This window comes from Pelodiscus sinensis, chromosome 4 (genome assembly GCF_049634645.1).
Source record: "Pelodiscus sinensis isolate JC-2024 chromosome 4, ASM4963464v1, whole genome shotgun sequence".
NCBI lineage: Eukaryota > Metazoa > Chordata > Testudines > Trionychidae > Pelodiscus > Pelodiscus sinensis.
The window spans coordinates 87962667-87988650 of NC_134714.1; the positions used below are offsets into that span (position 1 = coordinate 87962667).

The 25984-nt window shown below is 40.1% G+C and overlaps 1 protein-coding gene across 12 annotated transcripts in view; it reads left to right on the top strand.

The window, feature by feature from the left end:
- Positions 1–25505, top strand: part of SHANK2 (SH3 and multiple ankyrin repeat domains 2) — a 690873-nt gene extending 665368 nt beyond the window's left edge. For 10 of the 12 annotated variants that reach the window (XM_075927697.1, XM_075927691.1, XM_075927688.1 and 7 more), the window contains 3 exons: positions 106–217; positions 2664–5067; positions 21408–25505. In XM_075927697.1, the coding sequence (XP_075783812.1) occupies positions 106–217; positions 2664–5067; positions 21408–21981 (3090 nt within the window). In that variant the 3' untranslated portion in view covers positions 21982–25505. Of the gene's footprint in view, positions 1–105; positions 218–2663; positions 5068–16118; positions 16202–21407 lie in introns of all 12 variants that reach the window. The other 2 variants (XM_075927699.1, XM_075927698.1) reach the window with 2 other exon arrangements.
- Positions 25506–25984: the final 479 nt, after the last annotated feature.

Sequence of the window (25984 nt, forward strand, 5' to 3'; positions counted from 1 at the left end):
CGGTTTGTGGCAATGTCTTTGGGAGGGGAATAAACAGAAATGTGATTGCATGTGATCCCTTCAAATTTACTCTTTTGTACATAATATTTTTGTTTTGTTTTGTAGTCTATGTATGATAGACAGGGTATTGCTGTGATGCCACCTACTGTACCTGGGACTCCTCAAGGTCCTTTTCTAGGTATACCTCGGGGTACAATGAGAAGACAAAAATCTATAGGTAAAATTTTCTCATGTAAATTCTACATGTGCATTAATTTGGCACTTTTTATTAACTTGTGTTCGTGCTTAAAACATGCTGATTTTATTTTTCTTCAACTTGAGTCAGTAATTAGTTCTGATCCAAATCTCAAGAACCAAATCAGTTTGCATGAAAACTAGTACAAATTCCATGTTTTGCTTTGTTCACTTTAGGCAAGTGTTATGGAGTAATAATGAATTTGGAAAGTGTCCTTTAAGTTTGAAAGTGAAAAGAAAACTAATGAGGAAGAGCTGTTCTGGTAAATCATTATAGCTAAGAGTTGTTTAGATGTTTTTATTGACATGAAAATGCCATCATATACTATGCAAGCTGTAGTATGCACTCAACTGGCCAAATGGATAAAAATAAGCTCACTTTTTATTCAAAACTATCCTTTTTCTCCACTGAGGGTACATCTACACAGCAGCGTTATTTCAGAATAACTAGTGTTATTCTGAAATAACAAAGAGCACGTCTACACTGCAAGTCATTATTTCGAAATAATGGCGAGCTGGAGGACTTCTTACTCTGTCTCCTGTAACCCTCATTTCACAAGGAGTATGAGAAGTCAAAGGAAGTGTGTTCTTTCTTCGAATTCCTGCAGTGTAGACAGCGCCAAAGCCAAAATAAGCTATTTTGACTTAAGCAATTCAATTGAAGTAGCTCAAGTTGTATAGCTTAATTTGACTTTTGCCCTGCTGTGTAGACATGCCCTAAGGAAAAAAACTTTTCATGTTTGGTATATTTTCTGTTAGAACTGATCCACTGTACTCAATGTATTTCTGAACTAATTATAAGTAGTGTGCTTGTGTTAAAGCTATTCGACAAAATACCCACAATATTTTCAAATGTTGTTTTATGGCATACCTATCATTTTGAGCAAATTCAGAAAATACTTTTATTACATAGAGCAATGATTCTGAACCTGTGGACCATTTGCGATTTAGTAACTGCACAATTGTCACTCATATGACACCCTTAAGGCCATATAGGTAGTATGTACATAACAAAGAGGTGCATATGCAACCGACAATGGTAATAGGTTGAGAACCTCTGAGATAGAGGGTAACATTCTCTAAAACATCTAAGGGACTTAAGAGGTCCTAAGTGCCTAAAACTCTTTTGAAAACTGCTAAGTCACTTAATTGCATTTGAAAAATGTTATAAAAACAAACATTTTAAGTTTGTATGTAATATCATTCTATATAATCCTTTTACTAAAACAATACAGGCAAAATTCCCAGAAATGCTTTACTATTGTACTTGCTGTGTAAGCATACCATTAATTTGTGTGTTTTAGATTGCTTAAGCAGATATGCATGGTTTCTCTGTATAAGAATTCCTTCCCTCCTTGCTATATTTCAGAGAAAATTCCCTTCTATGCAATTATCTCTCATTCACACAGAATCTTTAATGTTCATTTGAATAGTTTGTCTTTTTTCATACTTTCACATTCTTTTGAAGAGAAATATATTGTCCCTGAGGGTACATAAAGCAAAAACATTTGCCTATGATCAGTTTAGTTTTGTTGCTGTGTCACTCCTGTTTAATATTACTATGTGATTTTATGGAAAATGAACATTTAGAGACGAGGAGTCCTGTGGCATCTTATAGACTAACAGATTTATTGGAGCATAAGCTTTCATGGGCAAAGACCCACTTCGAAGGCTACCCTCTGATACTTGACAACATTTAGAGAATTTTTCATGAGCAAGAATCAACAAGCCAGCCATGCTTTATTATTTCAGATATGCTTCATGCTATGCAAAATTGCTGTAGCTTTTTGGGATATGTCTAAATAGCCCACAGAAGCAAGCCTCCCAGCTGAGGTTAATAAACTTGGGCTATTAGGGCTCACCCCAGTACTCTAAAAATAGGGATCTAAACAGTATTTTGATGTTGCTGCTCTGACCCTGAAGTCTGGGGAGGCATGGACCTCTGGCCATGTTTATACTTACCCACAGGTCAATCTTATGGCATTCAATTTAGTGGGTCTAGTAAAGACCCGCTAAATCGAATGCCAAGAGTGTCCCCATCAATGCCAGTACTCCTCCTCCTCCTCGTGAGAAGGGAAGTCAACGGGAGCATTTCTCCCTTTGACCTTCCACTGTGCCAAAGTTTGAATTAAGATACGTTGACTCCAGCTATGCAATAAACCTAACTTGAATTTATCCCCTAGTATAGATCTAGCCTCAGAGCCTGAGCTCCAGTCCCAGCCACAATTTCCAAGAGCTGTATACACGGCTAATTTTAAGCACTGGCAATAATCCCTGCTAGTCCAAATCTGTTGTCCTGGACTGGGAGGCTCACTCCTGCAGGCTGGGTAGACATTCCTTTCGGGTCATATCTTTAGTGGAAATAACATTGGATTAAAGTAAAGAGCAATTTTTTTAAAGTTTTCCCTTTATTCTTTCTCTTTTGTTAGGAATAACAGAGGAAGAACGTCAATTTTTGGCTCCTCCTATGTTGAAATTTACCAGAAGTCTATCCATGCCAGACACTTCTGAAGATATTCCTCCTCCACCACAGTCTCTACCCCCATCACCACCTCCACCTTCTCCCTCCCTTTATAACTCTCCCAAATCTCCAACATCAAGAAGCTATGGAACGATTAAACCTGCATTTAATCAGAATTCAGGTTCAAAGCTTTCTTCAGGTAGATCTGAAAATATGGGAACAATAATGAGGGACAAAGGGATGTATTACAGAAGGGAACTGGATCGTTATTCTCTAGATTCTGAGGATTTGTATAGTAGGAATGCAGCATTGCAGGGAAACTTCAGAAACAAGAGGGGCCATATGCCAGAAAACCCATATTCTGAAGTTGGGAAGATAGCAAGCAAAGCAGTTTATGTGCCTGCCAAACCAGCAAGGCGGAAGGGAATGTTAGTGAAACAATCTAATGTTGAGGATAGTCCAGAAAAGATCTGTTCTATTCCAATTCCAACAATTATTGTGAAAGAACCATCTACCAGCAGTAGTGGAAAAAGCAGCCAAGGAAGCAGTATGGAGATTGACCCTCAGTCTTCAGAGCAGCCTGGACAACTCAGACCTGATGATAATTTAAATGTCAGCAGTCCATTTGCAGCAGCCATTGCTGGAGCAGTGAGGGACAGGGAAAAGAGATTAGAAGCCAGGCGCAATTCTCCAGCTTTCCTTTCTACAGACTTGGGAGATGAGGATGTTGGGCTGATGCCCCCAACACCACGTTTGAGGCAGTCTAAATTTACTGATGAGGGCATGTTTAGTAATGAAGATAGTTTTAGGCAACTTATGTCACCCTCTCCAATTCCGGCACCTAGAGAATCTGAAAATCTTTTTAATAATAGTGAACCAAGCAGTGAAAGTGATGCAAGGACATTAAACTCTTCATCCACAAAAAAAGTTACTGAAAACAATATGGTGGCAACTCAGACCATTGTGTCCAGTCCAGATAATTATGTTCACCCGCTCACAGGAAAGATATTAGATCCAAACTCACCTCTAGCACTTGCACTTTCTGCAAGAGATAGAGCCATGAAAGAACAAACGCAACAGATCCCAGGCAAAGGAGAAATTGGTAAAGCAGACCTTAATAAACCACTTTACATCGATACAAAGCTAAGATCTAATATCGAAACTACATTTCCTGTGACGGCTGTTACCAGGCAAAATACACGTGGCCCACTGAGAAGGCAGGAGACTGAAAACAAATATGAAACAGATATGGGGAAAGAGAAGAAGCATGAAGAAAAGAAAAACATGCTAATAAATATTGTGGATACTTCACAGCAAAAGTCAGCTGGCTTGCTAATGGTTCATACTGTGGATGCAGGAAAGTCTGAAGACACCCTTGAAGATGATGAGAAGAGAGTTGAAATGGAAATGATCACAGACAATTCTCCATCGGAGATGCCAGAAGATAGTGAAGAAGCAGAAAGTGGGTTGAATGTATCTGCTACACCTGAGCCACCTGCATCTCCCTGCAAAACTATTGTAGCAGCTAGCTCTGTTGATGACCCTGTCATATTGCCATTTCGCATCCCTCCACCCCCTCTAGCATCTGTTGATATTGATGAAGAATTTATTTTTACTGAGCCATTACCTCCTCCCTTAGAATTTGCTAACAGTTTTGATATCCCCGATGACCGTTCTGCTCCGGGTTCTGCTCTAACGGACTTACTTAAGCAAAGAAAAAATGGAACACCTACATCTGCTTCATTTAATTCTAACCAATCAACAAATTCTTTAGACAGTAAAAAACAAGTGGGTCTTTCAAACTGTTTGCCTGCCTCATTTTTGCCACCCCCTGAAAGCTTTGATCATGTCACTGACTCTGGGATTGAGGAGGTAGACAGTCGATCTAGCAGTGACCATCACTTAGAGACAACCAGCACTATCTCAACAGTGTCCAGCATCTCTACCTTATCCTCTGAAGGTGGTGAGAATTTGGATACTTGTACAGTCTATGCAGATGGGCAAACATTTCTGGTGGACAAACCCCCAGTACCTCCAAAGCCAAAAATGAAGCCCATAATCAACAAAAGCAATGCACTTTATAAAGATGCTCTAATTGAAGAAACTGTAGATAGCTTTCTTATCCCTCCACCTGCTCCACCCCCACCTCCGATCAGTGCACAGCCTAATACGGCTAAAGTTGTACAGCAAAGGACCTCCAAACTATGGGGTGATGTAACTGAGGTAAAAAGCCCAATTCTCTCAGGCCCAAAGGCTAATGTTATTAGTGAATTGAACTCAATACTACAACAAATGAACAGAGAAAAATCCTCAAAGCCTGGAGAAGGGTTGGAGTCACCTACTGGAACAAAAACTGCAAGTCTCAGTACAAGGTAAATGCAACTAAAAGAATTAAAACTAGATCTATATTTCCTTCAAGATGTAATTGCTCTGTTTCCCAAACAGGAGCATACTTTTAAGGATTTACATAAGCAGGTTCCACCATAAGAATGCTGATAATTTTAAGATCAGCCTAAAATATAAATATATTATATAATAGGCAGCTTTCCCCCTGCTTATTCTGCTAGTTTCCAAGATAAAATGTATATTTTCAATGGGAAAATGAGCCCGCTTTCTGAGGCTTTCTATAAAAACAATAACATTGATAAGGCCACCCCTAGCAATTAGGGATGTCAACGTGCAGTCAACTACATGATTAACCACTAAGTTGGGCTTACCGGTTAATTTTGTCAACTATATGCACTCTTCCCCCCCCCCCCCCCGCTATATCAGAGGCAGCAAGGACCTGAGGTGTGGAAACCAGTGCCATGAGGAACTGGCTAGAAGCAGGCTCCCCCCGAGCACCAAATACACCTGTCCTTCCTCACCCCAGTGCTGCTGCTGAGCGTGGGCCTATATGGACAGAAGCTGGTCCGCAACAGCAGCCCCTGTCCGTGGGAGGTCCGAGCTCCCTATGGACAGAGGCTGGCCTGCAGTAGCAGTAGGGTTGCCAGGTGTCCGGTTTTGAACCGGACAGTCCAGTATTTGAGCTTTCTGTTCGGGAAACAAATTGAGAAAATATAAATGTCCGGTATTTTCTAAATAAGATGTAATGTAGATTGTGATGTAATGTCAAGTGTATCTGGTATTGTTGTTGAAACCATCTGGCAACCCTAAGTAGCAGCCCCTGTCTGTGGGGTAGCTCAGACCCCCCGCCACCCCAGTGGACAAGGGCTGCTGCTGGACCAGCCTCTGTCCACAGGAAACTCGGACCCCGCCCCCCCACAGACAGGGGCTACTGCCACCCTGTATCAAAGCAGTGTCAGGCAGCTGGTCTGCACAGGAAGCTAGTTTTTAAACTGGCTCCCCTCACAAACTAGCTCCCACCTGCTGATAGAGGGGCAGCAGTGTGGAGTGACAGGGGCTCTCTAGGAGTGGGACTGGCTGCTGGCCTTACCCCCAGGGACTATTGAATAATTGTGTAACCACTAAGATTTAAGGTGGTTACACCAGTGTTTCTTAAACTTTTTGAGACCATGGAACACCAAACAATATTTTTTTTTATGTGGAACACCTATGAAAATTTTCTTAAAAAAAAATTGTCAGACCAAAAAAGACAAAAACAAAGAAGAGGTTGCGGCACATCTGCGAGTTGGTCACGGAACATAGTTTAAGAAACACTGGGTTACACAGTATTTGACATCCCTACTAGCTACCAGCTACAGTTAGCTCCAAAGTAATTTCCTTTGCTAGAATGCCACCCCTTTAACATTGAAATTTTAGGTCGTCTTGGAAGTTCCTTTAAGGAAAGTTCGGTAAACACCAAAAGCAGGAAGGTTTTAACTTGTTTCCATTTTAAATTCTGGTTTTGTGGTCACTACTAGTCTGAAGGGCGTGTGTACATGAATCAGCAAAGTGCACTAATGTGTTGCACGTTAATTGGTCCACAGATTCTACAGATGCGCACAAGTTCCCTAATGCCCTTTAATGTAGGACTTTGTTAAGGTGTACTAGGGAACTTTTATTGTGCACCAGTAAGGTTTACATAGATGAACTAATGTGCAACACTTCAGCGTTGTTTAGAAATCACACCCAGTAGTGCTTGCTTTAGCCCACTGTGCAGACAAGCACCAAGACGATGCTATCTTGCGCTTCTAGCTGAAGCAGAATTTATATTGACTTGAAACCAAGTTTTACTGAGAGAGAGAGCAGGAAAAGGCCCCAAAAGAATACTGAAGGCAAAATATTGAACAACACTGTATTATTTTTTTAAAGAAAGCTCCTTATAAAATATATGTTTATATATAAACAGAGCAAGACCTAAAATTAATGGGAGTATCTGAATTGAGGATGGTTGCCTACAAACAGTTCTCTCAATTTCTGTCACTTTGAGACACAGCATCTATTATTTTCTGTGAATTACTTAGGCCTATGTTTATGAACTTTTCTTTTAAAATACTGTTTATATAATGGAGTTCTCAGAGTTTTGGGGGAAGTGGCTCCACACCTGCAGAAGGGGCAGGACTGAGGGCAGCCAGCCCTCAGAGCCGCCTACATGGCAGCATACTTTCTCCTTTCCACCCTCACCCCTAAGAGCTGCCTAGAGTGCTCTGTGGTGATTTAAAGGACCTGAGGCACATTAGGAACGGTGGCAGCCAGGAACCTCGGGCCTCTTTGAATTGCTGGGCCCCAGGGCAATTTCCCCCTTCTCCTCTTGCCCTTTCAGGGAGTCTGGTTTTACTCAACAATTATAATTGTATTGACATTTTATTCAATTCCTTTACTGATTGAGGATGATCAAATGTCAGTTTTCACTTAGTCTCACTTCGCACTCTCAGCATGGCATTATTTGATTCAGGTAGCTAACTAAGTTAATCAGTAATATTACGTTTAATCTTCATAGTATGACAAGACAAGAACCACAAAGCAATTTCGTGAAATTTCTTTACTGAAATCACATTATGTTGCCACAAAGCTGTTGCTTAAATAACCGCTGTATGTAATATCCTTGTAAATCACCTGGTAAATTATGATTTTCAGGGTTTTATTTATATTTCAATTGCAGATGTTTGTTTACTGAAAATTTCAGGGAGTTAGAAAAGTTTCTAGATCAGCACTCCTTTTGCAGCTCATGGATTTTTTTATGGAATTGGTTTCCAAAGAATACCTATACAAGTCTTATGAGGATATCCTATATCCTTGTACACTTGAATGTATATTGTATTATACTGAATGCGAAAACTGTCATTTAAGGATGAGCTGGAAAAACAAGAGTACAATAACTCTAGGTGTCAGGAATGTGCAGAGGCTTGCAGGTAAATGGAAAAGTGTTTATATCCTGCTAAAGTAACTATAGGTAAGCCACAGTGTCTGTATAGCGGTATATACTGCTACAGACTAGATGTGGATAAAAACATATTTCTTTGCCTTCAGATTTCTGATGTTACTGCTATCTTACAAGAGATTTGACTAATTGGGCATGGCCTATATAAGAAAACATAGTATCCTCTTTGTGATATGGAGAGGTTTGGCATTATACAGAATTAGGAGTGGATGCTGACCTGCTAGCTCATCTTTGTCTATGTGTTATTAATTGCTTGATCTGACCTGCCATTTGGAAATCCATTTTTTTGGAGCTTCTGTGCAAAAATATAATGCTACTATATATTGAAGTTACTGAAATTATTCCCTCTAGAATTACTGTGCTGAGCTGCCAGTAGTCCCAGGTGAAGAAACACTGCATGGCTGCCACTGATTGGGTACATCAGGGAGATTTGTTTGGCATTATAGAAAGTGTGGCTTTTTAATACTAAATGATCTGTCATTTAGGGAGCAGCATTTTCTCAAACCTCAAAGGGTGGTGGTTACATTTTTTTCTTTCCTATTGGATGTAAGCTGTTGAACTGGTGGCCATAAAGGAAGGTATGAAAGATCATGTAGCATTCCTAGAATGAAGATATGGGTAAAATCTCCAGGAGAGTGAAATGCCTTTCAGTTGTACTTGACACAGAGAACATAACTTGAGTTGTTTGGGGGCAGTTGAGAGGCCTTAAATACAATAGAGACAAATTCAATTAAATTTATACAAATTGGCCAACGTATTTTGGCTGCTTAATGTAGGTGGTCTTTTCCCAAAGTGGAGCAGAAATGCTACTTCCTTCGGTGATCTCATAAAACTGGAAATTACCTAATACAGTCTGGCCTTGTAGTCTCTTTCTGTTTCCTACATGAATGCAGGGTTTGGTTTTTTGTTGTTGTTGTTGTTGTTTTTTTTAGTGTGCTTTTCTTTGCGTAAAATCACTTGAAACAGCTAGTTTACCTGGTTTTATATGCCTAATCTTATTTCTTTCATATCTTAAACTATTTGTTCTTTTCCAGATCACAGTGGAACTGAACATTCCTGTTTGTTCCAAAATATCATGTGGCAAATAACTAGGTCACATGCTTTGTCATTCCTTCCTATTCTAAAATAATCAGGACTTTTAATTTCACTACAACCAAGGAACAGGGTGGAGGAGAGACAAATGCCAGGGGGCCAAGTGGAGACAATGAGAAAAAGGGCAGGAGGGGAGGTGTCAGTGGGAGGGGGGACAGGGTGATGCTGAGAGAGGAGAGGGGAAGGGCACTGGGGGCTAGAGGGGAGAGGTGCTGGGAGAAGGCTTGAAAGAAGGGGTTGGCATGAGGAAGGCAGGGATGGAGCAAGACGTGTGAGGGCACAGGGGCATGAGGAGAATGGGGGAAGAGGGTGGTAAGAGGATGGGCATCAGGGAAAAAGAGGGCAAAGGGGAAGGGAGAGGCAACAGGAAGGTGCAGGGCTGAGGGAAGTTGCAGGTGCCAGGGGATTCTGGGGGTGAAGCAGAAGGGCAGACACCTGCAGTGGAGGGACCAGCACCAGAGGAGAGAGGCAGGGCAGGTGTGTAGAGAGAGGTGTTAGGAGAGGGGATGAGGAGGGGTAGCTCACATGATCAGAGTGGGACTACAGGAGCAGTGGAGTGGGCACAGGGAGAGAGAAGGAATGGTGGAGCGGGGCAGGTCTCAGGAAGGCTGAGGACAGTGAGAAGGGCAGGAGTCAGGATTGCAGAGGAGGGTGAAGGGTTGGGGGGCAGCAGGCATGAGTGGAGCTGATGGAGCAAGGGGAGATTTGACAGCAGAAGGAAAAGGTAGCGGTTTATAAGATATTTATTAATAAGAGTGGCACATCCAAACAAGCCACATGAACTCAGTACTGGTGCACACACAAAATTCATTCTGCTCATGGGAGGAAACTCTTAGAGGGAACACTTCCCCCAGCCTCTCTGCCTCTGAGTTAATGTGTCACACATTGAGTTAATGCAACTTCAGGATAGTTACATAAGGGAGGTTTGGTGGGGGCCAAACTAATTCCTATTGATAGGAGGAGAGTGGGAAAAGTCGTTAGAGGGGGGCCACATGAGACCTTTTACTTCTGGTCATGTGTCCATCTTGCCCCAAGAGTGTTACCTCCAGAGGTGTGGCCAATGGGGGTCAAGGGCATAGTTAACAGGGGTCAGGGGCATGGCTAATGGGGGTCAAAGAACATTTAAAAAAAATTCTTCGGGTGCACACCCTACTGAAATGTGCTGCGCACGCCTATGATTGAGGCCATGAGCGCTTGTTCAGATGTGTGCCACTATGGCACCCAAATTATAAACCTTTCCCTTTTCCCCTCTGCTGCCATGTCTCCCACTTTCCCCTCGACCCATTTGCTCCCCTGGTGCCTGTTGCTGTTCCCCACCCCTCACCCTCCTCTGCTGTCCTGGCTCCTGCCCTTCTCAATCCCCTCAGCCCTCCTGGGACCTGTCTCCTTCCCCATCCTCTCTAACCCTGGCACCTGCCCTTCCCTCCTCCTCCTCTAGCTCCCCTTCCCCATTCCCTCTCCTAACACCTCCCTCTATCCATCTGCCCTGCCTCTGTCCTCTGGTGCCCACCCCTTCTCTCCTCTTTATTCCCCTCCCCTCCCCATGTCTGTCCTTCTGTTTCACTCCCACAATCCCCCTGGCACCTGCACCTTCCCTTACCCCCTGCACCCTCCTGGTGCCTCCCCTTTCCCTCGCTGTCCCTGCTTTCCCAATACCTGCCCCCTTGCCCTCTTCATCCCTGGTGCCCACCCCCTCACCATCCTTTACCCCAGTTCTCCTCATGCCCCTCTGTACTCTCACACATTACTTTCTCGATCCCCTGCCTTCCTCATGCCCACCCCCCTTTCTACTCCAGGCATCCACTCTTCTACTCCAGCCACCCACTCTTCCCCTCTCCTCTTCCTGAAGAACCTTGCCAGTGACGGCAGTGGAACCATGATTGGAACCTCTTAAGTCTTTTTTTTTTCTTTGCTTTGCTTCATCTGTGCTCTGCCTGGGGGCAAGAATGGATGACAAGTTCCTGGATGTGGGGGGGGGGGGGGGGAGGAGAGAGGAGATACTAATGGCAAACTCATGGGAGTGGAGAGAGTGTATAGTTCTCCATGCTAACATTAACTTGCAGTTGGCCGTAGCCTGTGTGCTAATGCATAGAACTGTACACTTTAAATCTGCAGATCTTCTCCAGAAACTGCTTATGTAAAAGCAATATTGCCTTACTCAACAGATAAGCTGTACCCCATGTGTATTCAGTTAGACATGCTGACTTCAGTGACAAATACATTTTCATTGCTTTTAGTCCTGTCCCAATTATGACTGAATAGTTGAAGATTCTTTTTTCCATTTGTGCATGATACACAGAATTATTTACTAAATTCCAGCATACTTTGCACAATCATCCTGACAAGTTTTCAAACACTTGAGGCATTAGAATTCTTTTTAATATAGAAAAGCATCAGGCAAACTAAAGATAGGAGTTGCTGCCTCTCTCTTTGTTAGTCTCCAAGCCCTAGTCAACACTAGGGAGTTGTTTCAAAATAACTCCCCTTATTTTGAAATAACAAGCAAAGTGTCCATACTACCATGCCCGTTGTTTCAAAATAAGGGGCTGGCTGTTTGAAAATAATAACTCTTGCTTTCAATGATGAATAACATTTATTTTGAAATAGTTATTGCAAAACAGAGGTAGTATGAACGCTCCACTGCTGCTATTTCAAAATAACTACTCCCCAGAGTCATTCAAAGTAATTACTCCCCAGTGCTTCCTGGGGCTCTTAAGTTGAGTTAGCATGCCCACATTAAGGGAGCCTGCCTCAGACTAATTTTGAGACTCAACATTTTACTCAACAGGAGACTTCCCTGTAGTGTGGACATGCTATTTTTCGATATAGTTATTGCAAAATAAGTTATTCTGAAATAATTTCCTAGTGTAGACGTGCCTTAAGATGCCACAGGACTACTCGTTGCATAATATTATAAAAATAACTATGAAACTTACTACCTACACAGGGTCTCCACTGGAGGGTTACAAAAGGAGAAGCTGCCCTGGAGCCTAGCAATTTAAAAGAGCCCGTGGCTCCAAGTAGCCACTGCCACTACTGGAGCAGCAGTGTTCCCTCTAAGATTTTGCATCCTTGGGCGGGTTGAATTTTCTTTTGGGCGGGTTGAAATTTCTTATGTGCAACATCAATATTAAGATCGTGTGTGGATGTGCACCCACTAGTCCAAACAAAAAACATAGATATAAATATATATTTTAAATCCATATGTGTGGAAGAAAATATATTAAAACAAGGGATAATTTACAAGGAGCAATGCTTATGATTATCTATATGAAATCAAATAAAAGAAAATTAACACTCACCTTGGCTGAAGTTGTGCCCACAAAAGCTCACGATACTATTTATATGTATTTTGTTAATCTAAGGTGCTACAGGACCATTGTTGGTTTTTTTAGTTAGACTAACACGGCTACCCTTCTGAGACCTTGGAGTACATGTATCATTATCCTTTCTAACAGATACTTGTTTCAAAAATACTTACAAATAAGGTTTCATCCTACAAAGCAGCTAGCATCACACCTAGTACTTGCTGTTTCTGATTCAGAGCCAGAACTGTACCAGATAGCAAAGATCTGGCCTTAATGCAATAGAAAGTTTACCATGTGTTAATTAGTAACACAGGATTTTTAAAAAATCATTAAAATCTGAGTTTTAGATATCTGCAACACTCAAAAAAATCTGTTAAAAGAATCTTTTTTTCTTTCTTACCTTAAGCCATTAACACAGGGGTGGGCAATAATTTTTGATGGGGAACCACTCCAAGAATTTGGTAAGTGGTCAAGGGCCGCACTCTTCCATTATATTAATGGAGGAGGTGTGGGGTCTGGGATGAAGGTTGGGTACAGAAGGGAGCTTCGGGTGTGGATTCTGGGAGGAAGTTTGGGTGAAGTACAGGACCTGGGGCAATAGACAGGGGGGAGGAAGTGCAGGGTTTGGGAGGGGGTTGTGACCTGGGCAGAGGTGTGGGAGGGGGTGTAGGGAATTGAGCTGTGACCAGGGATAGCAGATTGAGGTGCAAGGTCTGGGAGAGGGTTGTGACCTGAGGAGGGGTGCAGGAGGGGATGCAGTGTCTGGGAAGGTGTATGGGGGGCTGGAGCAGGGATGCAGAAGGTTTGAGTTACATGGGTTTAGGAGGGCGGAAGCAGGGCACAGGATTGGGGGGAGAGGAGGAGGAAGGGGCTGGAGTGCCAGAGAGAGGCTATGGCTGGGAGATGTTACCTGTCTCCAAGCCAGCAGGTTCCTTAGCCAGGGTCTCTCCCTTCCAGCCCCTGAATGTGCCTAGGGGAGCTGCAGGAGCCATGTTTATTGCTCTAAACTGAATGCTGTGAACCTGAGGGAGGAGGGACACTTCACATGCTGCCTATCCTGCAAACAGGCAGCTGCTATTGGTCGAAACCAGCCAATGATAGCTACTGGGAGGCGGGAGCAACATGAGGCGTTTGTCTCCCCTCCGTCCAGGGTCTCAGTGTTCAGAAACACACTCATGGCCCTGCACCTGGCTTTCCTGAGTGGTGTGGGGTAGGCAGGGAGCCGGCTGAGGCTCTCATGGTGGGATCCGGCCCGCAGATCATTTTTTGCCCAGCTCTGGAGTAGAGGCTGGATCCAGCTTCTCTCTTTGTAGCAAGCAGCAGCTGCTGCTTCTGCTCCTATGATATGGCGAGTGCCCCATACCCCTGCTCCTTCCCCACTTGATCAGCTTGTGTTCCCTGCCTGCGTGGGCAGCTCTGAACCTCTGTCCAGGGCTCAGAAAAGAGTTACATGCCTGCACAAGCACACAGCTTACAGGGATCCCTGGCCGTGATCCCTTTACGTTGCTGCTGGGGCACAGGGCTGACAGTGCTGACCTGGGCCCTACTCCTTTTGGGGGCCCAAAGGCAGGCCCTCCCACTTTTCCCAGCAGCTGGGCAATTCTGTCAGGAGGCCTGCCTAAGAAATGCAAAAATCCTGTTGAATGAAAGGAACAGCTCAATTAGCTCTGCCAAAGGGAAACCGATAAACATTTTTGCAGGCCTATCTAAAAAGAAGCAGCTTCAGGGGTTAGTTTGGGTTCTGTTCACAACACTGAGCACCAGATGCCTGATGAAATTGAACCATACCTTGTTCATGTGAAATGTACAAAATTACAGCCTATGTAGCATTCCTAAATGTTACTAAAAATTATCTCTGTGCAGCTAGCAGTACGTGCTTTAACTGCAAGCCTTACTTCCAATTATATGATGCTTTTGTAGTTAAACTGTAGCTCATCCATGGTGATTTTATCATTTCATGATGCTGATTTAAAATTTTCAGGTATCATAGATGAATTATAGATAATTTGTGAGCATTTGTCAGAGAACCATGAAATAATGACCTGTGTGTGTATTCTGGTAAATTAGGGCTATAGAGATGTAATTGTACAGTAATGAGCAGAATTACACACTGAGTTATTAAGCAAGTAGGAAAGGACACTTCTTTCTTCATACCTTACTATAGTAATAATTGGTGATCATGAGGTACCGAACATAAAGATGCCAGAAAATGTTAACATAGAATCATTTGGGTAGAAAGTCTATTTGGGTGTCCTCTGAATTACCTAATTTGTGGGAAGATGTGGAGGAAAAAGATGAGGAGAAATTCAAAGGACACGCTTGCTTAAATTATACTGCTAAAAGAAGAGATCTAACCAGAGAAGAGATTTGATCTGTATTCAAATCTGGACAGCATCCCCAATCCTAGTTCCTGTCAATCATCTAGTTCAGACAATTCTAGAGACCAGTCCTAATTGCAAAATGTTATATAGAGTTTACCTAATAATCTTCCTATGTTACCTACGTTCTTATACCCCAGTTCTGGTGATCTTACTCCCCCTTTTCGTCCTCTCCCTTTCTCCCCCCTTCTCCCCCAAAAAAGCACTTAGGCTTCATTCATGGAGGTTCTATTTGTTCCCAGTATAAAAAAAGATATTGTAATAGTAGCTAGATACATTCAGTTCCAGGGATCTTAGTTTTGGTTAATCTGTTTTAAAAAAATTAGTTATTTGGAAAAATAAATCTTCAATATAGCACTGAAGGAGTTATATTTTCCTGTAATGCTGGGAGCTACTGTTAGCAGTTCTGTAAATTCATTTTAAACCCTACAAATTTCTATATGGATCTGATAAAGCAAAACAGAAAGGCGAATAAATCAGGGTTTTTTTAACCATGTTAACAGATTAGTGTGTACTCTGTGAACCAAGTAGTTGCCTAGCAACATAAAGATCAGTGCAACCTAGAGGATCCAGTGAATAATGTCAGTGTGATTAACACCAAATAAAGCAAGCTGCTCTGAAGGGGAAGAAAAAAGCAGCAGAAGACCCCAAGGTGAAGTGGCATCATTTACCCTGAGTTTCCTTAATTGCTCCAGACTGATTCAACATGCTAATAAGGAGTAAATAGTAATGACGGGTATTGTAGGTTACAATCACTACTGTTACCAAATCACATTGCTTTAGATAGAAATAATTATAAATTACTCAGGGTGTAATTCTTATCTGGTTTGTTTTGTAAAATGTTTTGAACTTTATGATGTTAGCAGTGGACCTGATTCTATGTGGTGCTAAGTGCCTTCAACTCACATTGAAAACAATGGGAGTCAAATGTGCTTACGCAGCTTGCAGGATTGTCACCTCAAGGGAGGAGAAAATGGTAGTGTATTGGTATCATGATTTTTTTAATGAATTTGCAATCTTAAGTACATTCTCACCTGTCTCAATGTTTTACAATATTTACCGAGAAAAAGGATATAATTTTATCGCAACCAGGTAAGGCAGAGTTAAAGTCAGTAGCGAGTTCTGAATAGTTAATATCAGTACATTTAATTATAGGGTAATTACAGCTTTAACTCAACACCATGATGTTTTGTGACTATTCTGTACATACAAGCCACCAGTGAGTTTTATTTGAATTACCAGTGTTTTCATTAGTTTCAATTCATCTCAATTGCTTGTCAGCAAACTTCACATCATCTCTTGCTTTGTATATTATTTTGCAGTGTTTTAGTCATTCCATTTTGTCATTTTTATTTGCTCCCATGACTGCTGTTAACAGAAGAGGGTCATGCTGAAGTGCCGTGAAGTAAGTGACGACAAAGAACATAAGAGTATTGTGTTGTGCCTTCTCTAATTTTCACTTACTGGTATCACATTTTTTTAGTACTAACTTTGTTACTAACTTCCGTTTGGATTAGTTTGTCCTAATCCAGAAATGGTAGCCATTCTAAAATCATTGACTACAGAACTGGGTCTGATTTCAAACTGAGATTAAACCTACCTTTTTAATGGAGAAATATTTCAGCAGATTCTTAAATGGGTTCCTAAATCCATATGTAGGTGCCTAAATAAGTGGTCTGATTTTCAGCTATGTGTTGTGCCCAGGGTTGGTGTGTTTGTGGGATTTCTATACATTTTATTTGCATACTATGATTCTATTCGATAAAGCTCTTTTCCCCCTTCGCTTGTGGGTGACCTCTTTACAGTTTCAAAATGAGTTAAGCACCAATGCTGCTGCAACACTTTTTAATTCACAAAATTTGTCAGATCATACAGTTTCTCCAACAATAATCATCATTCACCTCTGGGGAGAGCACAGGATAGTCCAACAGTAAGACCCATTTGCTACATTGATCCCAGATGATGATTCAACAAGTTTTACTTTATCATTTTCACATTGGTCTGCTTCCTTATTGGACTAGCTAAATAAATCCGGTGATAAATGAGCTATTTGGCCAGAGATAAATGTCATTGATACTTGCCCATTTTGATAGAATAAAGTTGCATCTGATTTTGTTTAATTCTAAGACAAACTACAGGCACATTATCAGTTTCTATAAGTTATGCAGGCGGTCCAGCCAGGCTCCCAGACACAACTCCACTACTTGCTCTGTACTTGTACATGTGATTCTTTCTCCTTCATACTTTGTCTGCTTCCATTTTCCTGTCTTTTTGTTAGTCATGTGAAAATTGCCTGCTCCTGCTGCAGCAGGCCCTCTTCCCTCTATCAGATTCCCTTTCTCTAGCCTCGAAGAACACTCCTCCATGCAGAGACTTCCTGAGACTCTCTCCAACATCATAAATGACATGCATCTGATGAAGTGGGTCTTTGCCCACGAAAGCTTATGCTCCTACACTTCAGTTAGTCTATAAGGTGCCACAGGACTCCTCGTCGCTTTTCCAATACCATTGACACTTTTATCCCAGAAACACAGAAACCTCTAATGCTCCCACTGAAACCACGAACAGAGACCTCCCTTCGCAGACCATTTCCCAGTCTTTCTCAGCTGGCATTGAACTAACTACTCAGCAAAATGTTCTGTTCCCTACCAACCCACACATCATCTGCCCCTGAACCAGAATTCCTGATTCTGCCTCAATTCTTTCCCACCATAAACCACCTCATAAGGACAACCAAGGGCCTCTTCTGATCTCTCTCTAGCTAACAGAGTCTAGCACCGGGGTGTCCTACACACTAGCCACATGTGGCTATTTGGCCGGTTGAGTGTGGCTAGTTCGTTATAGCAATAGTCACTATAGTGGCTACTGCTTCAGAACAGGTTGGGCATCACAGTTCTAGCAACCAGCTTTTCTGTTTCTCTGTTGTGCTGAACTGAAGTAAAATACTGTACAAACATTTGTGATTCAAGAAACTTTTTGTTTCCACAAGTCAGGGCTTGAATAACCTTATTTTATTCTCTATTGCTATTTATATATTTATTGGCTCTTTCTTTTGCTAAGACTTGTTTTTCTAAAATAAGGTGAAAGAGCTTTGTCATAGATAGCCAGCCTTTAGGCAAGTCACAATATAAAAATAACTCTGATGAGAGCATAATGCCGGGATGTTTCTCCCCACTTCCCACAACGGAGCCATATATTGCACCATGGTGTCTGTCACTGAATCTCTTTTTTAAATTAAAAATATAGCAGTGTACTTAAATAAACCAGATATGATTCAGAATTAGCTAGTAAGATTTTCTTGTTTGCATGCCACATGCATTGTTTTTACACTTTGGAAACACACCGTTGTGACACAGTATTTATATACTATGATGTAATAAGAGACAGTGTAATATGCATTTCAACTAGTGCAGATACACACAAGTGAATGTCCACATCAAAATACTACCATGTGCTAATTCTTAACAGGGCCGGATTAATGTAACATAGTCATCATGTTCTTCACAGTAAAAAAAACTAACACATGAAACTTAAAGAAATGAAAAAGTAATTCAGAAAGTCTAGAGTAGCAGCCATAGAAAAGAAATAACAAAACATAGGCAGATTGGCAGTTACTTGCAATTTTTTTCTTAAACAAATGTAAGATGGTTTTATGTTATGACACTGAGTGTGCTGAAGAAGTCGTATAGATTTGTGTACAGCACATGTTGTGAGGCAAGGACTGGCATGGCATGTAAGGACAGCCCAAGGAGGGTCTCGTGATTTCAGGCATCAGAGTAGGTAGTAGGGAGGGTTCTATTTCTTTGCCACAGACCACTTGTGACCTTGGGTGAGTCACACAACTTCTGTGTCTGTTATCCCATGGGTACAATGATGATAACACCTACTTCAGTGGAGGTTTGCAATTATAAAGTTAAATTCATTAGCGTTAGTGTAGTGTTTCTGAGTTTCTTGGAATGTTTGAAATAGAGCTGCTAATTTTTTATTAATCAACTAAAATAGCTTTGCCCCATCTATCAGAAAATACCACAGAAATAGTGTAAATAATATTTATGATTAGGGTATCTGTTAACCTTTGTTATAGGCATAATGTAGTTTCCATGAAAAAGGTACAATAATGGTGATTTTTGGAATATATACTTTGAGTCCATTACAGCAGTCATTTATGAGCAGTGACAGTAAATTTTGAAGTGGAAGATAGAGATTAAAACCAGAGTTATCAGCTATTTTCCTGTTGCATAGCAGTGTTATATCAGTGCCTAGCACAATGGGAAACCTTACTTATTTGGTCCCTCTGCATTACTGAAATGAACATGGATTAATAATCAAAACATGATTATTTTTTTGTACAATAGTATAGGAAAGTTAAATCAAAGACACACAGGAGATGAAGACAGGGAGAGTTTTTCATGTGCAAGTAGGGCAGGTTTTTTATATAAATTATAGCCATAAAGTCCTCTTTTTTAAAGCAAAATTATCATGTTCAAATGGTGTCTAACTTTATTCAGGAATTTGAGAGTAGCCACTTAGTTCTAAGTTAATATTCTCTTGGCTTATTGATTTTTTTTTAAATAATTTCTTACTACATACACCTTACAGTCTGCACGTGCTGTTGGTTGGGGCCCAATCCTGCAAGATGCTGAGAGCCATTAGGCTCTGAGCAACCCAGGAGGAGGTAGTGAAAACCATGCAATTTTTTACCTTTCTTGGTGAAATTACAGTGCTGTGCAATAATAGCTAAATTTGGAAACTATTGCTCCTACGGTGCTTTTGGAATAACTAAAGAAGTGACCCTGCAAGCCTTAAAAGAGTCTACCTGTTCTCTTTGAACCTGCGAAATAATGTGTGTGAAATCAGCGGTACTGCTTATATGCACAGAAATTAGCCAAAAAGTAAGGCTTTACAGGATCAGGCCCTGAATAATCAGAGGGTAAGAATTGGTATATTGTGTTACTCCAATTTATCTGACATTTCACTTCATCACAGTGAATATAATTCAAATAGTACAGGCTTGTTTGTTTTTAATGTCTGTACGAACTATTGGCTCAAAACTAATAGACCTGTTGAATACTAGTTGATGAAACACAATCATATTAAATGTAACAACTTTCATCATAGCTAGATTGTATACATATGTAACTGCATCACTTAACACTTGATTTAAACCATTTTCGAGGACACAAACTTTCCAGCATTATTCACAAAAATAATAGGCAGACCATATTTTTATTAGACACTTGTTATTCAAGTGACTTATCTGCCAAACTCTGAGCACCCTCAATTTTCCTTATAGTTGAAAATATAGGTGCTGAGGGATTGAAGGCCCCCAGCATCTTAACAAAATTGGCATGTAGTAACTGGCGCTGTGCCAAATAAACTAAAACCGAAAGCCTGTTTTATTTGCAAATGTAATGAAAAGGAAAATAGAAAAATAGATTTTAAGGCCTGAGATGCCCACCTTGACCATCTAATTATAAATGGAAAGTAATCATTTGCGATGGGAATAGATCTGATGAGGGAAAACAAATGTGGCAGCATAATGGGGGTAAAGAACTTGACTGTTAAAACAAAAATTTAGCTTGCTGTTGGTTGGAACTTTTGATACGCTTACAATGGCTTGTCTGTTGGTTGACAAAAAAATATTGCAAGCAAATTTTCCAAAAAAATTGGTAACCAGAAAGCATGAGGGATTGGTAAAGGGATATGGAGCTTTTTACCAGTAGTTTGCTAGTTCAAATCTTGTCCGGGTCAGCAGTTGTTATTAAAAGTAAACAAAAGTCATAATTTCCGCAAAAGGATTGGTGATCCCAGTCCACTTCACAATGTACCTATATCCATATAAGTTATTGGCACCTTCGTTAAGCAATGTCAGCAAAAGGTTCCAATGGGCACTTAAAGACTAAATGTACTTTCTCTCTCCAAGAGGTCTCTGCAGAGATCACTGGAAGATTTTCAGGAAGGTTGTTATATCAATGAATAGGAATAAAAACAGATGCTAAATTTAACTCAGAATGTGATTTAAGTTCAAAGTCAAGTAAATAACATGCTTCAGAGTAAGTAGTTTCAGATTACAGTTCTGCCTTTTTAGTTACATAAATTTAAATCCTCACTTTATCAGAGAGAGGACCAAATTAAAATTACAAATCCAGTCGCTGCTAGTATTGAGGGATGTCCAAATTCAGATCTGAACTTCATGACATAGTTAACATATCTAGAACTCTTACCCCAAAAACCCCTGGGGTTTTATAACATTAAGTTTCTCATTTAATTTTAAATTAATTTACAGTATCCATGGTTTAACATGTTCTCTAGATATTTTTAAACCACTCATAGGCCAGGTTTTTGCTTATGGCATTATGGCTTACCATTGATCATAGATAGTTGGGTTTGTTTTGTGGGAAAGAACCATGGTAACTTCTTGGTGCTTGTGTCCTAACCTGTCCTTACAACAAAAATGACATTCATTTGTGAAACCTGTCAAAAATTAAAAACAAACCAACCAAACAAAACTTCATTTTTGTTACTCCAAAGCCACTTTTTTCTCTTGTTGCTAAGAAAAGCCCTTAATTCCATTGCTGATATTTCTGGGTGTTTTCTATCTGTAATTTCAGGAGCACAGAAGTCATGAGTACTGTCTCAGGTACACGAAGTACAACTATCACTTTTACGGTCCGGCCTGGAACAAGCCAGCCCATCACATTGCAGAGCAGGTCTCCAGACTATGACAGTAGGACAACAGGTGTAAGACATGCTCCGAGCCCTGTGGTTTCACCAACAGAAATTAACAAAGACATCATGCCTGTTCCTCTGACTGCTGCTGCTTCAGCTTCATCTCCTTCTCCAACTCTGTCAGATGTATTTAGCCTACCTAGCCAGCCTCCTTCTGGAGACTTATTTGGCTTGAACACGGGACGCAGCCGGTCTCCTTCTCCATCAATATTGCAACAGCCAATCTCAAATAAGCCTTTTACAACTAAGCCTGTCCACCTGTGGACTAAACCAGATGTGGCAGATTGGCTGGAAAGTCTAAACTTAGGTGAACATAAAGAGACCTTCATGGACAATGAAATAGATGGCACCCATTTACCAAACCTTCAGAAGGAAGACTTGATAGACCTTGGAGTGACTAGAGTTGGGCACAGAATGAACATAGAAAGAGCTTTGAAACAGCTCCTGGACAGATAAAAATGGCTACTCTTGCCTCTCAAACTTCTGTTATAAATAGAGATGGGCTGGTACTGAAATATTCCAAATGTCTTGGCTGTCTGTGAGCGTCAGCAAAAGAAGACAAGGTTTAATTTAGTAGCTGGCACTCAGTTTTGCAGACTATATGTTTAGTGCCCAAGCTTAAATTTCAGTAAATGACATTAATGGAGCTAGTTTATTTCAAAGATAGGGGTGATGGTGAAGTGTGGGGGTAGAGACAGAGAAGAGAGATCATTGTTAACTTTGAAATATTACCTATCCATGAATGAGGACCTTCGGGTGGACCAAAATATGTCATTTTTCTTCTGGTTTAAAACCGCAAGTACTTTATTTCTGAGCACCCTATTTTGTATACACCTGTCCTCTACCATTTGGGGTTGTCAATTCCTGACACTCTTATCATGGAATCTCAGTATTTTTTCCTTTTCTAGCTTTTTTTTTTTAATATAGATGCTCAGATGCTTTACTGTTATTACCAGGTGTTGGTGAATAGCAGATGCACAACTTCACTCCCTCTTTCACAATGTCACTTTGATCTAGTGTAGATATTTGGTTTGTTAGCATTGAAGCAGCCAACAAACCTGTGTATCCCCAGGACTTGTTTAAATGTAACTGTTCTGCTTTACTTAGGCATTTCTTTATTTCTGCATTTATATTTAGCACACTTCCAAGTTAGCAGAACAGGTTTAAAACATTCTGTACTGACCTGATATGTAGAATGTGGAAACTATATATAAACTGGAAGATAATTATCACTGATGCAACAAAATGAGGCTAGTTAGAACCAGACACCCCCATTTTGCAGATAAACTGCTAATGAGGCCCAACACATATTATATGAACAGATGAAAATGTGGTTGTGAATTGTGTTGGATATACTATGCCCTTGTGTGTCTTTTAGACTTTTATAGTCAGATCCTCCCCCCACAGATCTTGCTTTATTCGTTAAGTTGCAAGTGTTCAACAACTCTAAAAACAACAACAACATGGGATTTAAAACAGGAAATTGCTTCCATGGATATTGGTAGGATTGTTGCTATTAACTTCATTGGGAATGGGACAGGGGCTCGCTAGAAATAAAAATGTCTCAGCAGGTAAATATTTTTTGAACAGTAGGGAGGGAACGTGCAAGTGTTTCAATGGGCCAGGATAACAGAGGGATCCAGATTATAGACTTGGTTCCTCCTTTCCTGGCTAGGTCTGTTGGTGGAAGAAGTATTAACACCCCCTCAGCAGAAGCTGGAGACGTCCCATCACTCTCTAGTGACTTCTTTATTAAGAAATTAGTAGCAGGATCCAGAGAGAGATCAGCATTAGAAGCGATGGGCCAATTTGGGGTTGACTGGTTCTGCACTCTGAGTGTGTCCTAGGGATACACAGCTTTGGCTTTTAAAAAAAGTTAACAATTTTCTCTCTGTGTCTGACCCCTTTTGTCAGTAACACCTCTATTAATTTCTGTAGGAGTTTTGTGGGTCTTACTTTCTGAATATAATATTCAACCTATTCCAGGCACGCATATGTTGTATTGACAGCCAGAGACTCACCCTACTGTACCATCGGGTTCTCCCACCTTTTGGAAGATTCCTGACTTTTTCACCCTTGCTATTGGTCCAGCCGATCTCTAATTATAATTTTTTTTGGTCACAATCAAGTGTCTAATTAGGTCTGAACAGCCCTAGAACAAGTACATAAAGTTTAGCAATTTAAATACCTTTCTTTACTGCAAGTTTAAATAGTTGTACAGATAGTTTATAAGCACAATATTTTAAGAAAATAAGTGGCTGGTCTACTGGGCAGCCTTTGTGCCACTTCAGTGCTAGAATGTTAAAAACTAAAGAAAAAAAACTAAACAAAAAAAACTTTTGTGGTTTAATACTATTTCTGTGGAATAATAAGTCTTGACCTTTTTAAATCAACCTCATTTGGATGCATCTGAACCAGCAGAGCTGTGTTATATTTTCTATTTTTCCTAGAACTTCTTCAAAGGAGGATGAATACTTCTTCAAAAGTGGTTACACAATTAACACTGCATTAGCAAAGCAACTATTCAACCTCCTGCCCCCTTTATGGAACAACAAGTCTTTTGACTTAACATCTGTTACTACACCCTTTGCAGGTCTATATTTGTATTTGAAAGTTCCAAGTAACCTTGTAATAAAAATCAAGTATTGAGGCATTTTACTTTCAAGAGTACTGAGTTTTTCCATAGTTACATGGCTATTGTTGTAGAGAATGACATTTTCATTCAGATATTCAATAATGGCACCTTAAGGTCATTAAATACTTTAAAAAGTGTAAAAATGGTAATTCAGCCATCATTGTCTTCCATTTGGTGATATTACAGAATTCAGTAAATAAACCACTAACACCATGCTCCTTTTTGTTTCTTTGACAACAGTTGGTATTACCTCTATACTATGTGCCAGAAAATGTTAGATAATACGGTAGACAAAGAAAATGTAGAAGATTACTTTTAAACTGCTTTTTAATCACAACCTTATTGTTGAACTTAGGTTTAATGAGTGCTGACATACACAAGTAAATTACAGCTGATGGTAATCCCTTTCTTAAACAAGTGTTTCTTGCTTATGTATCCTTTCAGGCACTTAAAGAATAGGTACAGTATAATAGTAGAACAGAGATTAAAAACACTGAAGAGCTAATGAAATAGTTTATTTTTACATTGTGTCTTATGATCTAGAGGGCCTGAAGGGACCTTCTTTTACCAATAAAATACACCTTTGCCAAGATGAATTGGTCTCTAGCTCTATTTGATGACTTTGCTACAGAAAGCAATAGTAACAGATATGCCTAGTATTTTCATCAGTTTTGGAAGCATTGGGGTGGGGACAAGGCCCTGTTATTTCATGCTACTATGACAGTGGAGAACAAAGTGTTTGAGATATATGAAACATGCTACTATATTCCAGGTTTTAGGATCAACTTTTGTTTATATACTGTAATTTAAATAAATTGCATTTACATGCCTAGTTTCTGTAATATTTGTGTATACAATACCAAAATCACACAAGATGTAAATTGTGTATAACTGAAGACTCCTTTTTCCCTGAGTGTCTGGGAACATTTTAAGTTTAATTCATATATTATAAAATGACTAGATGTGACTGTTGATTTACAGAATTTACATATCACAAACGCTAATTATTTGTGGTACTTAAGTTACTAAAAAAAATGGTGATTTTTCTGAGTTCTTAAACAAACAAGCATTACCCAGTTGATCTGGCAATGATTATGTGTGTAAGCCACAAATATGGATAATTTTCCCATTACATTTTTTCTTTTCTAGATATTAATGTTTTTCAATATAGTTTGTGTAACAACTTGTGTTCACGTTATCTGTTGCTGTAATTTTTGTGCTTTAATTCCTCTTATTTTGAATTGATTAAAAATCAAGCTCTTGTAACTTGCACTTTCCCCGATCCTTAATACTCTTGTATGGCAACCAAAATTCCTGTAAGAAATAAATATAATATTGCACTAAGGTTGTGGTTCTGATTGCAAGCAGTGAAAGCTGTCTGAATTTTTGTTAGAGGAAAAAGTTGCCAAACTTACAATCTAATGTAAACCTATTGAAACAGCATGAACTACTTTAGCTCCATATAACTAGAAAGAAAATGTTTATCAAATGTTAAGAAAAAAAAGTTTGCTTTAATTTATATTTCTTCGTTAAAAATTTTTTTAATGCTGAAACCTATTTCACTTTTGAATTTCAGAATCACATATAAGATTTGAAAAGGGTTTTTTTCATTTTTTTGCTTGGAAGTGATTGCAGCTGATGGGTTTCTTTGGACTTTAAGTCAATCTTGACTTTGGTGTTATCAAATAAGTGTAACTGAGTGTGCAAGATGTTTGAATTGTTGGACTGCTTAGCAATCTCCTGAAATTCTAACAGTTTTTGTAGGAGAGAGCAGCATTACAAAGAGTGAAGATCCTTATCCAGAGTTCAGGCCTCTGATGATAA